This window comes from Propithecus coquereli, unplaced genomic scaffold, assembly GCF_000956105.1.
Source record: "Propithecus coquereli isolate 6110/MARCELLA unplaced genomic scaffold, Pcoq_1.0 Scaffold295, whole genome shotgun sequence".
Taxonomy (NCBI): domain Eukaryota; kingdom Metazoa; phylum Chordata; class Mammalia; order Primates; family Indriidae; genus Propithecus; species Propithecus coquereli.
The window spans coordinates 1,751,872-1,770,170 of record NW_012148563.1 but is presented as its reverse complement, the minus strand read 5'-3'; the positions used below and the strand labels follow the sequence as shown (position 1 = coordinate 1,770,170).

At 49.1% G+C, this 18,299-nt stretch overlaps 1 protein-coding gene across 3 annotated transcripts in view; it reads right to left on the bottom strand.

Annotated features, from left to right (window-relative positions):
- AGAP1 (ArfGAP with GTPase domain, ankyrin repeat and PH domain 1) overlaps positions 1-18,299 on the bottom strand; it is a 544,117-nt gene that overhangs the window by 195,919 nt on the left and 329,899 nt on the right. For all 3 annotated transcript variants that reach the window (XM_012648855.1, XM_012648858.1, XM_012648856.1), the window contains one exon: positions 10,721-10,825. In XM_012648855.1, the coding sequence (XP_012504309.1) occupies positions 10,721-10,825 (105 nt within the window). The remainder of the gene's footprint in view (positions 1-10,720; positions 10,826-18,299) is intronic.

Sequence of the window (18,299 nt, the reverse complement as noted above, 5' to 3'; positions counted from 1 at the left end):
AGATTGCTTGCACGACAATGCGAATATACTTAATACTGCTGAATTATACATTTAAAATGGTTAAGTTGGCAAATTTTATGTTACGTGTATTTTACGACAATTAAAAAGCAAAAAATAAACAAACCAAAAAAATCACCCAAGCCCCCCCAAACAACAACCCCTCCCCCCAAGCTCCTCCCACATCATGGAGATCCTTTCTTCAATTTGTAGCAAATGGAGCCTGGATACGACCAAGATGTGTTTCTGTGGCTTAGGAGCATCACCTGGTAGATTCCTTTCCCATGGTTTCGGGAATTCTAGCCCTACGGATTTAAGGGCAGGCCAAGCGTATGGGCTAATTGTGCCCTCATTCATTCATTCATTCATTCATTCAACCAACAAGACGATGTCCCAGATGCTAGGCATATATGGGTGACAAGATTCACAAGGTCTCTGGCCTTTGTTCTCAGTCTTGTGGGAGAACCAGGCCTTGAAAGAAGCCAAGAACAGAGAGGAACCACCCACAGAGTCAGGCGAAGGCTCACACAGCAGGCAGGGCCCGGCGGGCCTCGTGGAGGGAGCTCCCGAGAGGAAATGACACTGAAGACGGGACTGGAAAGAGGAGCTAGCGTGGTAAGAAGGTGGGACGGAGAGGAACAGGGTCAGCAGACGCAACTGCCCCACGAAGGCCTGGGGGCCAAGGATACGACAAGTGGGAGAAACTAAAAGAAAACTGAGACAGCATGCGTGGGGCGAGTCTCAGGACGTGGGTGGCAGGCAGGGCCGACACGTCACTTCAAGGAGCAAGGACTTCATCTGACGGCAAAGTGGGACCATCTCCCATCATCAAAACACGAGAAGAATTACATGGAGGGAGACACAAACACGATGAGCACTGGGAGGCGAAAGTACACAGCGGCACGGCAAGAGCCGCTGCTCTGCGCCGCCGGCAGGTCTGGGAACGCTCTCTGGGCAGGGCCCCGCTCTGGCTGAGCCGGGCGGCGAGGCCGGCGGAGGTTTGGCCGGGAAGAGCCCCTCTGTGAGGGAGACCGCTGCAGCCGTCCTGGACGCACGGCAGAGGCCGAGGCTGGGATGGAGGAGGAGCAGCCAGGGAAGCCATCACCCCACAATGACTGAGACAGGCTCAGCAATTTGACACCGTGCCCCGAGTCCCAGGGCTCCACACAGCCACCTGGGAGGCCACTGTGGAGGGGGCGGGGCGGCGGCAGGATCTGAACTGCAACTGCAGACGCCCACCTGGTGCTCCCTCTACCTGCGGAGCCGACTAAACACCTCGGAAATCAAGGAATCGTAAGAAGGAAGAAGGTAAAGAAGTTTCGGAAGTCACGGAGATCCGACTCCATTATTTCATTCTCCGTATAAAACAACCTGTGATGAAGCTGTGCCCGCAGCTCTGCGTGTGCGCGTGCAGATGCGGTACTATGTGTGTATTCACGATAAATTGCCACGTCAATTGTCTGTTGGAAGCTGCCTCAAATCCTATCTGGGAAAGAGGTGTAGCATCGCATACCACTTAAAAGTAGACAATATCTACGCATCAAGGTCCCTAAGGTGACACTCGTGCCACTGGCCGGAAGGGCCAGGCTCCCTGTGAAAGTGGCTCACTTGGGTAACCGGACAGGGCTGTTTCCAGGGCAGCCGAGCACTCCTGCAGACCTCAGTGCCTGAGCTTCTGTCCCAGTGTGGACAAGGCTCTGTCACGTGTCCCAGCAACAGCCAACAAACTCGGATTCTTTCTGCTTCCCCAGAGCTGACTCCTGCCAGTCTCCGAAACTGAAAGAAACACCTGTTGTGGTTTGACATATCATTCATGAACCCATTCTCAGCTGCCTAAAACAGGAAGCTCAGACTAGAACAGAAATGTTGATTTGTTGCCACAGAATTCCAGATATTTGTTCTTTGATATCTATAACATAATTTCCAAATATATCTTTAAATAGATTGTACTTTGGGATTCTAGTAGTGTTTCCAGATTTTGTCACATTTGGTAATGCCACACGTGTGTGCGCACGTGCACATGTGGGTTCTCCCCCTGCCTGACCTGATCTACCCTCAGGAGGGCCATGTTGTGCAGTGTAGTATTACCAGTCTCACTCTCACCAGGATTTTTAAAGCAGAGTCATGATTGTGGATGGTGAGGTTCAGCGTCCAGGTGGTCTAGGAGCAAAGATACCACGGGAGTCACGTGACCTGATGCTCCGGTGTGGCTGCGCTCAAGTCGATGTGACCTATAAATGCTCAGCAATACCTATGTGCCAAGTACATGCCAGCCCCTGGGCAAACGGGGGTGGGGGAACATAGCGTTTGTCCTCTATTAGGTCCACTAGATGGGGCCTGGGATTCAGAAGGGCCTGTTGTAGAGGGGCCGTGGAGGCACGCCTGCAGGATGGATGCAGCACGCCTGCCTGCAGGGCACACGGCACACCTGCACCATAGGTATAGCACATGGAAACACAGGCACCGGGCTGGAAAGACCACGGCACGGCTTCCAGCACTGCGGCTCACTAAAGGGGAGCAAGATAAAATAGCTGTTGATTGCAAGGTGAAATATGCTGACCACGGCGGTGCACCACACACGTGAAACGGCTGACTACGCTCTTCTCAGCAAGAAAGGGAGGCCTGTCTTTTCAGGGCTCAGTCATTCCACGGTTAAGTCGGCTTTACATCTGGAAACGGCTTTGCAGCTGTTGATCCAACCACCTAGGCAGGAGCTTTCCGACATCTCCAATGTTCTGGGGAAGCCACCGAAGAGCCTCTCCGAGTGTACCTCAATGCTCATCACCGAGAGAAATGTGAGGTCCCCCTAGCAGACGTGCGAAGCTGGGTGAGGGGACTGATCAGATTCGTAGTGACTCCTCAGTCCTCACGTAAAATGTCCCTATTCCACGCGTATTTGCAATGGCAGTTGCTAGCAGCAAGTCCAGTTAAGCACTGCTGTTCTCACGCATACGTATCTTCTTTTTCTCGAATGATTTCTTTTGAGGCAAATACCTACTTAGGAATCATCTCAGATCTTTTTCTTGTTTTTATATCAGTAAAGAAATGGATTTTCTGTCTGATTTGGAAACTAGAAACTTTCTGAAATCTGCATTCTGATGTCAATTTTAGAGAGCCCAAGTTTGACTCTACTGACTCTAAAAACAGAAAACCAAGCCCCTGCAACACACGGAATTGAAGGCTGTGTGTGTGGCAGGGCAGTCCGAGCTGCTCGATTCAAAACAGATCTGCCTAGAAACAAATGTCCTTCAAGAAGGAAAGTTCCAGTTCGTATGTCAGGGAGCAATGACAGAGCCACAGCCGTTTCCGCGTGGGCGACATGCAGAGTGGGACACAGACCCGAGGAGGAGGCTCGTAAGAGCAGGAGCAACGCTCGCACACACCGCCAGGCGAGGCCCTAGGGGACGGCCCGTCAGACCTGCCAAATGTCCCTGCAGGGAACCCAGAGAGCCAGGGCCCAGACGCAGAGTGAGCCCCCTTGGACAGGGCCACCGTAAAGTCCTTGGCCCGGCCACGTGGCCGCTGAGCTCATTCTCACAGGTCCACTTAGGAATCCCACCGCGCACGCCTTTGTCAGCAGGAACTTCAGCTGTGCCCTCAACGGCTGCACTCTCGACACGGAAGATGAATAGGTAGCTACGCTGAACTGTGAAGCCCTGAGGTCCAAGTTCTTTCTCATTATCCCCTTCATTTTGCTACCAAGGTGCTCCCTGAGGCTCACGTTTAAGTGCACAGAAAGGGAATCTCAGGATCGTGGCACAGGCCACCCTCTATCGCCCCAACCAGGATCCGGACACTCACATGGTCTCCCCAAGAAAACTAAGCAGTTAGGGCTTTTTAGAGCTCTTGGAGATGTACAGTTTTTCAAAGAAACAAAAACATAGACCACAGAGCAGCAGCAGAAGCCAACACGCTTACTTGGTATAATTTTAGTCTTATTTAAATGTGTAGAGTCGTCTTTGCAAAATGCCAGGTGGAGACACAGGAGCAGTTAGGTGGGTCGGTCCTGGCGCAAGGGTGACCAGTTGGGCGCAGGTTGCCAGGGACCTCCCTGATTTTAGCAGTGAAAGTCTTACACCCTGGAAAGCCCCTCAGTCCTGGGTAAACAGGACTATTAGAGCAGTTTCATTTGTTGTTTTGTTTGGGCTTCCCATCTGTTATCTTAACTGTTACAGGCGTCACTTAATTTCGTAACAGCATCTTGAGAAGAATGAATTACCTGGACTGGGTTGGTCCGGGCCTGAGTCTTAGTAACCGCCTAACACCTTCAATCCCAGGACAGGTTTTTCCTTAAAAGTCCAACTAACTCCATTAGCTTTAGTTTGCTAAGTTTTTGGTGAAAATTTTGGAACACACACTTTTCCTAGTCTGAAGTGATCTAGAAAACAATATTATCAAACTTCCTGCCCAGTGAAAGAATTCTTTCTCCAGATTTCCAGAACAGATATCTTCCAGCTAGTTTCTTAATGTCTACCTTCAAATGTACCAACCAGAATGACATGTGGCCTGATCGTACCAGGGTACCTATGTATGATGTACAAGCTGCGTGGACACGTTCCAAACTCCAGTGAGGATGGGCAGCCCAAGTCCCCTGTAAACTGCTGCTGGGCATGTCCTGTTATAGAAGCAGCGCTGTGGATTCTGTAAGTTCATTCATGCCTCCTTGTTCTGGCCACTGTCCTTGTTATCCTGCCCACCAGCAGACCCCTGGGACTATCGTGGGCACCCAGATTGGGAACCACTGGTCTTGAGGAACCCCTAGAGTTGAAACCCACCATCACTTCTTCCCCATGCCCACGCCCCATCCCTCTACCTCCAGAGCGAGGGGGTGCAGGGACCCCATCACCCCGAGGCAGCCAGTGCCCCGCTTCCTTAGCCTGGGGAAGAACCGGAGGAGGCGGGGGACATGGCAGCGCGTGGAGGGTGGGGATCAAGACCCTGCGGAACCCAAGCCGAGCAGATGTGGGGAACGGAGGTGGCGCAAACATAAATTTCCGGGGACCTTTCTAAGTCTGGGTTGGCTCAATGTTTTGCCCATTTTTCCTTCTGACTTTCAGAGAAACTGTCACTTCTTATAATCTCGCTACTCACAGGCAATTCTACTTCACTGTTTACAGAGGTTTCTCTCCTCCCTAAGAAAAAGATTTGAGGTTTTCAACAGCAAACAGACCTGGGGTGAGAAGTTTCTTTCCATACCTTCCCCCTCTGGTCTAGGGAGGGCACAGGTTTACTTGGGCCAAGTACAGGGCAGAGTGAGGCTGAGCCGCCATCAAAGGAACCGTGGACTGCTGGTCTCCTCAACAATCTTCGTAAGAGTGGAACTCGGGGCTCGGGGAACAGAACAGAGACTCTTCCAGGGGAGGACGCCACACCGTGGGCAGACTTTGAGGGCTCAGGAAGGAGATGTGACCAGGGGAAAGGATGATAAATGTGAAGGAACTTCATAAGCAGGCAGTGCCACTGGGGGCCACCAACCAGCCGAGGTCCCCTGCCACTACCTTCAGTGTGCAGAAACCTGCCTGAGTTCTGGGGGAGCTGGGGAGCTGGGCAGTCTGTGGGGACCAACATCCGAGAGCCTCCCAGGCATCCAACCCCTTCTAAGCACCCAGGAAAGCCTTTCAGCATCACACAAACCCCATCATGTCCTGCGATGCCAGGTGTCCCCAATTTTGGGACTGGCTATTTGTTTCTGAAGCCACAGTTTCAAGGAGCAAGTCGTCCTGCTAGGATTCCATGAGTTGGGGCCACACACAGACTGTTTTGATACAAGGCCGGGTGTATTTTCTAACACACCAATATATAGAAAACACCTGTTTGGGACTGAAACTCGCGGTTCATGTCCAAAGGATGATCTTTTACGTAAATACTCCCGTGGACACCTGTGTAAGAAGCAAGCCATATCCATTTACCTAAGGAATCTAACTGACCTCTTCCGGCAGAGCTCTTCCCAAGGGCAGCCAAAGAAGACATTTTAAAATCCTCCCCAGGAGTTTTGAGCAAGTTTGGGAAATGGTCACCTTCTGCTTCCACAGTGCCCAGAGGAAGTCAAGGCTCGAGCCCACTGCTGCTCCAGCAACTTCTCCACGCAAACGTAGGAGAAGGCCGGGCCACAGGGGGTGCGACGGCCACGGGGAAGGCTGCTGCAGGGAGTGGCTGGGGTGGCCGCTCCGCCCAACAGCATCGCACTCTGGACCTGCCCCTATCAACTCCTGGCCCTGGCCCGCCCGTCTGTCCCTGGAGCACTGGCCGAGGAGCTCATCTGGGACTTTAACCTGGTTAACATGGAGCAGGGCAGAGCAGCCCTTGCTGTCCCACGGGCCACCCTCTGACACTGGCCACTACTCTCGAGCATCCTTGTGCCACAGAGGGAGAAGGACAAGGTGGCAAAGACCCTACGATGCCACTTCCTGGGTTGGATCCTGAAGGGCAGACAAAGCACCCTGGGATTCCTCTGCACCGTCAGTGAAGGGGCCACAGTGAAGGGACTGCGATAAACTATGAGCCCCATCCCTGCCATGCTGGCCTGTTTCCCTCTAAACTTGACTCAGTTGTTTGCTCTTGTGTAATCCTTTGCATGCAAGACCCTCCATCCAGCTCCTTGAGTTTAACACGATAATTGGGTGGAAGGTGGCTAGTGACGGCGTCAGGGTCCAACTGATGGGGACTGTGAGTAGCACACGCGTGGACAGGAAACAAATGTCTGTGCCAGCACGAAGATGGCCACGCAACCACATGTGAATGTTGGTTTCAGTGGGGCTGCTGCGTGGCCCCACCTAATCTCTGCCCGAATCTTCAGTGTTTGATGTATCCTCAAGCCAGGGACTCTCAGACCCTCACTCTCACCCCATAACAGAAGTATTAGCAGGTTAGAATCCCATCCCCCCAAAACCATGCTAGTTTCCTTTTTGGTAACTTAATGACTTAAGTTTCTTAAGTTAGTGGTATATACCAGGAGCTGGCACAGTTATCCCACTATTGATAAATACGTATGTGTGGAAATCTCTATTTAAAGATAGCAGATGGTTTAGTCCAGTCTTTTCCCCTGGTTCCATGGAAAGAAATGGGCTGCAGGCTAAGCTATGCAAGATCAATGCAGACCCCTGCTCCAGGAGCACCTACAGAACCTTGACCCAGCCTGTCTTGGAGAGAAATGGGGGGCGAGGATGGTGTTCTCACAAACTAGACTGACACCTTCCTGGAGTACAAAAGAGGGAGTCATTCTGGTCCACTGACAGGCCAATGTCTACCTTTATTGACCTGAATACGTCTAGGGAGGCTACACACAGGCCCTACCCCCAAAGAACAGAAAAGGCAGCAGTGTCCGACGGTCAGACAACACGGTGATATCAGGGTGAGCTAGGAGAACCCGCGTCCCACACTGTGGCCAGCAATGTGGTTATGACCAATAACAATGACTCTGAAACCCCAAAGCCACCGATTTTGGTAAATTTCCCCAAAATTTAACCACTCATGCCATCATCACATGTGGCCAACGACTTGTGCAGTCACCTTAGTGGTCTCGCTGCCACAGTACACCTTGGAGGGAACGTAGGCTGTGGGTGTTATAGTGAGATCAGTGTTTAACTGGGGTCATTTGGTTCTATCACCTTTCAAAACTTCCCAGACTGGAATAACTGGGCCATTCTCTAAGGTGCAGAATTTTAGGACTTGAACTAGCAACACTCTGCATATTCCCAACTTTCTTATTAGGGAACGTTTGGATTCTGCCCATGGGTGTCCCCTGAACACCTCTTCCCATTCTGAACTGAGAATGCCAGACCCACTGGGCTGTTGGGATCTGCAGTTCCCCTAAAAGCTCAGAACAGATCCACTCCAGACACCATTCAGAGAATATACCTGGGACTCACTGCCCCTCCAAACTTTTATCCAAAGCTTGGCTGTGAAAATAAAATCAGCAAAGGATTACACTGAAGGTCGTAACATCTCTCCAGGTTCTAGTAATTCAAATCCATTCTTGGATTAAGCCACTCCCTTAGGGAACTATGTACCTGCATCAAGAATTTCAGTTCCCAGGAGACTGGCTTGCATTTGAAATGAATTGCATTTGAAAATGACACTGGCTCTTGCTTGCTATACAATTATTAATATATAACAAAGCCCCACTCACCCCCTTCTGTGCTCCAATAATATACATGCATGCTTTAAAAAAAAAAAAAAAGATGGAATTGGCAAACACAAGAAAAAGAGCAGGAATAGAAGAATTTTTGAAGAACTGATTGTGATTATATAATCAAGGGGTTGGGATGAAAAGCAAGCAGGCATCAGCCCTCCCACAGGAATTTTCTAGTACACACCGCTGTTACCATCTCAGCCCCTTGGCAAGAAGCAGCAAATGTTCCTCTCTCTGAGCCTGGGCCCAGCAGGTGAGTATGTGGGCACTTGAAATGTATCATCAATCAGATCTCACTTTTTAATGGGGAGTCCTCGTAAGAAGAATATTTTGATTACACTTCTCTAAGTTACATAAAGCAACTGGGTCAATAATTAGACCTTTGCTCTCTGACAGGGTCTTAGGAAGAACTAAGTCACCAAGAGGGCAGCCTCCCTGCTGATGGGCAGCTTTGGAGAGAGACCCCAGCAGAACCCCGTGCGCTTTGGTGTTCTGACAGAAGCTGGGGGGGTGTGGGGGCAGCAGGAGTGCAGAACTAGAAAGACCTAGATGTGTGGCAGTCCTGGAAAGGTGTGCGCTCTGGTCACAGGTGGGCCTCCTGGAACTGGTATTATGTCTCTCTCGCATAGAGACCACCTCGTGAACCAGCCTGACTCTATTCCAAAAATAAACGAGCAGTACTCGGAGCACAAAGGGATTTGGTCACTACAATAAAGAATATCTGTTTCTATATAAGAATACATCTACCTGCGTCTGTATACCTATATCTCAAACGCCTAGTGAACAGTAAGGCAGGGAGGTATTTCCATTAACATGAGAAACAAGTCAGAGATGCCTAATGAAACACCTGGTTTTTTGACATGGTTCTGAAAGGTGTAGCTACTGCTATAAGACAAAGGGCAATTCACACCAGCAAGCAAATTCAACACGAAGGACACCATCTGTTATCTACAATATTGGAAAAGATTTTTTTTCTTAAAGATAAGTGTACTGGAGAGTGCAGAGGAAAAGCCGTCTTGTCTACACTGCTGAAGGAGATAAACTGATACAATCTTTCCAGGAATTTGACAACATGCACCAAAAGCCATAGAAGCACACATAATCTTCAATTCAGGAAGCTGCCGGCTAGGAATTTATCCTAGGAAAATGGACAAGGGCACAGAGATATAAATAGAGGGACACTGATTAGAGTAATAGTGAAAAAATTCAAAGTAAATTTATTAGCCAAACGTCCATTTTTGAGATACTGTCGAGTCACTTATGGCATATCCGCACCATGGAATATTAGATAGCCATGAAAAATGGTGGCGTGTAGGTAAATCTGCTGACGTGGAAAGACCTACCATTAGTGAGAAAAGCAGGCTGCAGGCAGAGTATGCAGGGTGACCATATGCTTGTGGAAGGAAAAAGCACAGAAACAGCTGGGAGTATGCACCCCAAATGTTAACAGGCTTGTTCTCTAGGTGGTATTTTAGGAGTGATGTTAATTTTCTCCAATATGCTTATTTCTAACTTCTTGTCAGTAATTGTGCAAATTTAAAAAGCATTTAAAATTTTTAAAAATTAATAGTGATATATGGTTGGCCCTCCGTATCTGTGGTTCTGCATCTAGAGATTCAACCAACTGTAGGTTGAAAGTATTCTAACAAAAAAATAAAAATAATATAAATAAAAAAAAAACCCAGTATAACACCTACTTACATAGCATTTACATCATATTAGGTAAGTAACCTAGAGATGACTTGAAGTATACGGGAGAATGTGCACAGGTTATATGGAAATACCAGGCCATTTTACGCTTGAGCGTGCTTGGATTTTGGTATCTGAAAGGGGTCCTGGAACCAGTCCCCTGCCAATACCAAAGGATGACTGTGATCATCACCAACAAACACTAAATGTTCTAATCTACACATTTCTCTGCATCAAGGAAGATTCATGGAACATATTGCTACGGAACTATAATTAATACCCCAACTTTAAATTTTATCAAGGCTTGCAAAAAGAAGTAACTGCTGGTAGGATGTCTACATTTTCCCCTAAGAATAAAGTTAATCCTGTTTTAAAAATCTATCTCATATAAATGACCCATATAACAAATTTTATTAACACATAGAGAAAAGTTCCTCCTGCCTTATGTGAACAGGAATGTGTTCTTTATCTGGTAATAAAGATTGAGTCATGAATTGCATTTAATGTCTTGTGTTTGCTCTCAGCTTTTCAAAGCTTAATCCTGGGTTCCAGTGTAACTGTTTCCTTCATTCTAGATTTTCAGACAGATCACTGTTCTTTCTCGTTTCTATTAATACTTGCCCCTGTCTTTTTGCTCTCATTTAAAATTTTACTTCGCCTGTGCCTTTTATTGTAATTTTTTGTAGAATCAGTAAGCCACAGATTGTTACGGAGGAGAGGAAAGAGACAGGCATGTGGTCTCATGGAGCGCTGGGATGGTGCTATTTATCTCATGATTGGGCAGACTCCAAACATGACTTTAACTTCAAACAGAGGTGAGAGGCTGGGCTGCTGTCAGGGTCCCCTCCCTGCGTTTAGCTGAGGCCTGCGGCCTGTTCACCGCGCCGAGGGGGCTATACTCACATGTAAACTCGGATGGTAGGTCAGCACGCCATTGTCACACAGGGTGACGTATTTCTTTTTCCACTCTTTATTCAGTGATTTGCCACTTCGCTTCAACAGCATGCCCTACGAGGAAAAACGGCCAAATATTAAGTCTTACATAAATAAAGAGAAAGTAGGTACGTCGGTAATTTTTACACTTTTAAACTTTCCTTGTATCTTTACCATCTTAAGTAAATTACACCTATTTTTAGGGTGTTAATTTGGTTTTCTCCTCCCTTTTACATACAACATATACATACAACAAACTTCCATGTGTGTGTGCACGCACAGAACTTAGCTCTGTGATACAGGTGAATGCTAAAAGATATGCCCACTAGTTTGACAAATGTAACACAAAACATCACGATGTGCTAAGTTAGACCTTTCGTATAGCTACGTTACAAGCACATAGAAAACACCCAAAGGTATGATGTTTTAAAGAAAGAAACCTCAATTTCCCTTCCTGAAAACAGCACATTAACTGTATTCTCATCTTACATTTATAAATAAGAATATTTTATTTTACAGTTGCTTTCATTTCCTATTTTTAACTTATCAAACCTGAAATTCCACTGGCAAATTTTAGTAGCATTATTTAATACAAGAATTGTGTGTAACATGCTTTAATCCACTTTTAATGAAATCATATTAGAGCTCCTTGAAAACCACTCAGAATTGGAAACCAACACGTTTGAAGCCATGTTTAATCCGGTTGTTTATAAACGTCTGGTGAGAATTTCTTCTTGTTTCAGCCACCACTTCCCAGCAAGCCTTCCTCCTTGTGCACAGGCTCTCCAGGGTTCGGGCGCCTGGTGGCCGACACGGAGGCCTGACACCTGCCGGGCGCTCTCTCCTTCCCCGCCCGGCGCCCGGCATTCCCAACCGAGTCCCTTTCAGCTGGAGCTTTCACCCCAGGAGCGTGTGCTCTGCTCCCTGCTGTCATCTCTTAACTCCTGTCCATGCGGAATAAGGAGAAGGCAAGACTCTCCTTTGCTCTTCCTCTTGCTGCTGTCCGTCTACGAGCTTCCATGATCACAACAGCGACTGAGACAGCCTCGGACTAATGGCAGTTAGTCCCCCAGGCTGAGGCAGAAGGAAAGTTCCAAGTGCTGAAATACAACTCAACACCTCGAGAAAGCAGAGACCCCCGTGAGTTGCCTCCCCCAACCTCCAAAGTTCTGTTCTCCCTCAACAATCACAATAGGAGAAAAAATTGTTATCATGTGCTATAACTGAGTTCAAGTTTCAATTCATTACCAATATTGTGACAATATTGTTTTTTATTTACTCAAATCACAACCACATTTCACAGATACAATAGATTATGAGCCAGCTTGGGCTCTGACCACCATAAGACATTGCTGCTGGGAGGAAGATATTTGAAAGTCTGAAACAACTCACAAATGAGCCTTTGGAAGATGCTTTCTCTGCAAATTCTTATTATTTAAGGTAAATGTGGCAAAAGGCAGCATACCTGGATCCCTTGGAACCTAAACAAATGGGAACCAAACACGGCTCTGAACCAAGCCCACAGGAAAATGTTACTAAGTTACAAATTAAGGCAATAAAAGCTTCGTGGCCTGGTATCAATTAGTGGGAGAGGCACAGGTACCACCAGTGATGCGATCATAAACAAGCAGTCGCTTCAAATCATTAAATATCCTTCCCCAGTGGGGTTCATGGACTTTAGAACTTAGCCTAACAAAACCTCACACGGTTCTCCTGGGGGCTCACATTTTCCATTTTCCATTTCAGATGGAATGCCAACGATGCCAGGGCCGGGGGCACTGGTGTCACTGGTGGATCAGAACTACTCCCGGTTTCGTTCACAAAGCTTTGTCCCTGCCCACTCGGGCCAGCCCCAGCCCCAGCTCACACCCTGGGGCCTGCCAGAGGGACTTAGGCAGCTCTTCTGGTTGGCTTGTGGGTGATTTTATGAAACTACCCTTCCCCAGTGAAGGCTGCTGGGACTTATTTAACAGGAAACAAGGGAAAGAGTCCAATCAGGAAGCGTGTGAAGAGATGGCTTCATAGTTTTCTGAGGAACTATTAATAAATGAGGCTGATTTATTTTGATGCTAAGAAATCTTAATGTCTTGGTGAAGGAAAAATCCAAATCTTGACAATCTTAAATAACCCCGATGGCTCACCTAGGAGGATAATCTTGGCTTACATGCAGTATTCAAATGCTGCAGAAGTCAGCGGGGCTGCAGAACACCCTGGCGTCCTAGGAGCTGTGTTTCGGCCCTGCAGCGTTGGCCTCAGCTGAGTTTATTATCTGAGCCCCCCACCGCAAGACTGCTGTGGAGACCTCAAGCCACCCACCTCCCTGCTCCCCACCTCACGGCTGTGGCCACGGAAGGTGCACCCTTTTTTAAGTGCCCTGAGCACTACCCCTCTCTGTGCACAGCGCATTCACTGTCTCCCCGTGTCCCATAAGCAACAGGGCTATGCTCTCTCGTGGTTCAGAACCGAAGGTGTCGGGTCAGGCAGTGGCTGGGGTGCCAGAGTTTTGAGTTACCAACAAAACTCTGAGCCACAGAGGTCGGGCGATCTGTTGGCTAACAGGAAGTGGCAGGACCAGCCCTCCTGCCTTCTTCACTCCTGCCACCACGCTGGGCTGCTAAATTCTTCAGTTCCTACTCGTGGGCAATGACCTGCTCCCCAGACGGAACTTCCGGGCACGCCAGCCACTGCCTGACCCAACGCCTGCAGTCTTGAACCACGAGTTCCAAAGCAAAAACACCAAGGGGTGGGTTGCACAGGATACATCTGGAAGGACTCTGCACCCTGTGTCCCCTGCCCAGAGGGAAGTGAGAGCCCACGACTGCTCACATTTCGTCTTCACATCGCACTGCACAGCTCACAGAGGATGTTCTCCAACTCCCAAGAAACGGCAATTCGCCTGCAGAACATGAATGGACAGGGGTTCCATTTCGGGAGAGCTTGGTGAGCTGCCCAGGTGATCTGAGCACACGTTCAAGTCTGAGCAGCACTGGAAACCTGACATTGTCTCAGGAACCCTAACCTCTCTGAGGAAATTCTTTAAATTTTGAATTTTTATCTTAATGCCTGCATCTAAAAAGTGATCTGAGAAGTGCTATGGATTTCACCGCCTGAGTTGACATTTACACTTGTAGTCACAAGTGGTGCTACCGAGGAAAGCACCGAGGGACACGTAACATGTAAATAACTCACTCTTTGACCAAGTAAAACCCAGATGACAGCTTTGCATGCTGCACAAAACAAAATAGTTTCTCGGTATGAATGAAGAAACGTGAGGGACTGGGGTCGCTACACTACACCGCCACGAGGTGAGCTGAAAACAAAAAACCGCACAGTAACAGCCGGTCCCCACCTTCACCTGACGGTGGCAGTGGTTTCCCCAACACGCCAGCATCCTTCACATGAAACTCATTTAATGCTGTTCATTTAAATTTTATTCTTAAAAAAAAATCAGTTGTAGTTAACTCAATTATTTTTGGTTTTATATTTATTTAAGAGCTATAAACTCAGGGAGTTGACATTTAGCTTTATGCTTGTACATAATTATGTATTATTATCATGAAAACAATGTAAGTCAACGTTGGGAGGATCTGTGAGATTTCTGTTCCTTTGAAGGGTTTTAAGCTGCTCCTGTCTGGGAAAGGCTGGTCTAGAGCAGACAGGAGCAGAGAGGTACTTGGGGCCGAGAGGCGTGGGTCAGGTGGGAAGGAGAAGGCGGTGTGAGAAATACTCAGGAGGTGAAACAGAAGGGCTGGATGAGACGGGGATGGCAAGAGAGATGCAGAGCCCTGCCTGGGAGAAGCCAGGCTGTTGTAGTGGCCACGGGCTGTCAGTCGCTGAGCTATGGGAGGCAGGAGATGGTGGCCAGGAGGGGAGAAGAGGAAAGGGAAAGGAAGACCAGGGATCAGTTGGACAGCACTGGAGGTGGTCCTGGCCACCAGGTGATGTGAGGCAGACTGTGTGGAGGATCACGCCCTCAGAGGGAGCTGGGACAGGAGGCGCAGCTTAGGGGGAGCCCAGGGACAGCAAGAAGCTTAAGGGGAGGAAGGACCACACCTACGGTTTAGCGCTCAAGGGCTGGGCTATAATCTGATCACCCAAAACGGAACCAGAATCCCACTTTGCAGAATCATCACCCAAGGGGCAGCAAAATTTTCCCGAGAATCATTAAAATCATGATGCAATCTTGTAACGGGTTGACTAGCTCCTTCTTTAAAAACAAATTCAAATGTTTCAAATATTTCTAAAATTATACAAATTGATAATAAAAAGCAACCTGTTCACTTTAGGAAACCAACAGACTATTTGCCATTCCAAATGAGGAAGACCTGTGGTAAGGAAGCAAGCAGAGAGAGAGCACCCTGCACCTCTGCTGCAGGTGACAAATGACCTGCAAGTGAGGCCCTGACTCTGGAAACAAGTGACGAGATCTCATCATGGGTCTGACAGTTCATAATATGGGAAAACTTAATTCTCATTAAATGAATCCCTGTTAAATATAGACAGATAATGCACTCAGTTTTTAAAACGAAATAAAAATTTGGAAGTCCCTAGCACAATTATAACGTATGTTAGAAGGTATCTTGGTCTGATTAGTCAGGATAATCAGAAAGCCATAAAAATAACTGCACGTGTTGTCGGGCAATGAGATATGAGTTCATCTGTCCACAGCTAGCACGAAAGTGTCAGGCTCCTCCCTGTCCTGGCTTCTTGGAGCCGGGTAAGCACACGCAGATGGGAAACGTGCGACAACACACTTCTGGGACGCACAGGAGAGCAGGTCAACTCCGCCTCCAGGCAAGGCTGCAAGGTGGAACCACGGGAGACACTCTGGGAATCACGTCTCAGTGGCAGCCACCATAACACAGGTACTCCGCACAGTAAGCACATCACTCCAGTTAAAAAACAAAACTACCTGTCCCTAAGCAGCACAGCCTTGAGGGCGTAACAGACCTGTGCCAACGGGTCTTAGCCGTGGCAAACGTCACATGGCCACGGGAAGGCTGCCCGACCTGGGCATCGGATCATGCAGCGGAGGGAGGGCGTGATGGCCACACGCAAGAACAGACAGGGCTTGTTCAGCCCGGACACTGAGAATCCCAGCTATTCCTACTGTGACTACTGCTAGGACCAGGAATTCCAACACAGCGAGCTGCTCCCTGGTTTGCAGATGCAGAAGCAGGGCAGGCCAGGAAGCAACGAGGCTGAGAAGTGACCGCAATTATAAACAGAGGTGACCTCGCGGCGAGGGCAGTTAGAGGAGAGGGGCTGAGAGGGGTCCTCCATCCTGGGACCTCCGGGGTCTTCCTCAGGGACGCAGTCATCAACAAGTCCCAGTTTTCCCTTTTTGCTCCACACCCGGAACCGCTGTGGCTAGCTTGCCGCCATCTCAACCGCTGCTGCTCACCTGATGGAAACCCAGGCTTGCTCACTGACATTTTCTCTGGGAAGTGGGTATTTCAGCACCACAGTTTTTGTCTAAACCCATCCTATCTGCCGTGATCTATGAATGAACACCCACACACGCACAGTGCCTTGTTTCTGGGAGCGATGCTATCTTTGTGATGAGTTCTACACTACAGTTCTTTTGCTTTCACGTTTCCAGGTTCTCTTGACAATTCCCAGAGTAGGTGAAGGCACAGTCATGCGACACCAGTGAGTCCTGGCCTGACCTCTGGGGGTGAGAGCAGGTGACCCCACAGCATCTCAGGGCATGCCCCTGCCCCACCCAAGCCCACCTGCTGTTAGGAGGCTGCCACCAGGTATCTAAGGGCTTTGCAAAGTGCACTCTAGTCTCTCTGCATAGGAGGAAGCCCCCAGAGTGATGGAGAGCAATTATAGCCCCCCCCGCCCCGCGTCCCTCAGGAGGGGTGAGGGCAGGCCCATCTGAGAAGCTGCTGTGGCCCCCCAGTCAAGCAGCCTTCTTCCTACGTCACCAGGTACTCTCAGAAGCTCAGCTCTAGACGGTGGTTCTGGGTTGACGTCAATGTCCCCCAACATGGGGACTAGACAAAGCCACTGGCCTTCCCACGGCTGGGCCACTTGGACCCCCCTCTGGTTACCCAGACTGGCACTTCCCGGAAGGACCCCAGCCCCAGGGAAGCCCAGGACGCCCTGGCTGTGGATTCCAGGCCCACAGACTGCTGACCTCAGAGTCCGTGTCTGCACTCATACACGTACACCCCTGAAGAGCGGTTCGCTAAAACACTAGGAGAAACTACAGAACTCTGTATTGTCTCTTTATAAATAATTTCAAAAGGCCTTTTCCTCCATAGCGTGATTAGACGGGAGCTCTCTGATGGGCTAAGGCGCGTGGCGGAGGCTTCCAGAGCGGCAGGCGAAATGAGCTTTCGTAATCAGAGGTTCGATTGAAATACAAATGAGGAGACTCAGGAAACAGCTTCTGTGGATTAAAAACGTGTTTTCTTTTTTTCCTTAAATTAATTCTGAACACTGATTTTTAGAGAGTGTTTGTACCAAGTGAGAATCACAGAATTTCAGAGTCTAACGCAACGGCAGAAGTTAAGCCATTTAGCTTAACTTGCTGAATCTGCTACAGAAATATTTCTGCGTGGCCCCACCCGGGATCCCCAGCCCCTGTGGATGCCTCCCCAGGGACAGGGAGCCCGTGGGTCTCGCCAGCTAGCGCTGCCCGAGTGACCTTCCTTGTGGAGCCAGGGTCACTGCCCTCCAGGGGCGCGGCTGGCTCTTGAAACTAGAGCACAGGGAGCTGCCACAAAGCCCCGGTGAGACGTCTCCTCACGTGGCTACACAAGCCAACACCCTTCTTAGTCCAGACTTTTTCCAAAGCAAAAGGTCCCAGGTACTCTGCCACTGTGGGACGCCCCACCGAACAGTCGGTATCCCCAGAAACCAACTAGGGAAGAGAGTGAGCCCATCACCTCGCTTTACGAAGAGCTGCAGCCAGGCAGCCGGCACCCACTCTGACCTCCGGGCAGCCCCACTGCGTCACACCGAGCCCTCGGATGGCATCTCCCGTGCTGCTGTCAGCCCACACCCACACACTTCTCTACTCTGAGTACCAAAGACATGGAAAACCCTAGTTACGGTTCATTTGAAACTTTCAGAGGACACGAAGCCATGACCCCACTAGCTAGAGGATGACAGAGGCCAGAAGGCTCTCTGAGATACACAGGCAGGCAGTTCCCACCAGTGGGTGCAAATGGGCCTTGGGACTCTGTGTTCTCTGATCCCATGCCACCCAGGGCGACACTGCACGGCGGAATGCCGACACGCGTGCTCCCTCTCTCTCAGATGCTGCTTTCGCACAGGAAGAAACAGTGTCTGGCAGGACTGTTTCTTGCTGGCCAGCTGTCACAGTGCAGGCGTCAACTACAGTTCATGTTTTATTCGACTTAGACGGCTTTCGCATTTATTTTAAAGCTTTCTGATTTCAAAACAATATTGGGCTTGCTCAGAGGCAGGTGCTGCTCTAAGCGACTTATGACCATTAATCCACCGCAAGCTCACGACAGCCCAATGGTGGCTACGGTGATGGTCCTCATTTTACAGATGAGGACACTGGAGCGCA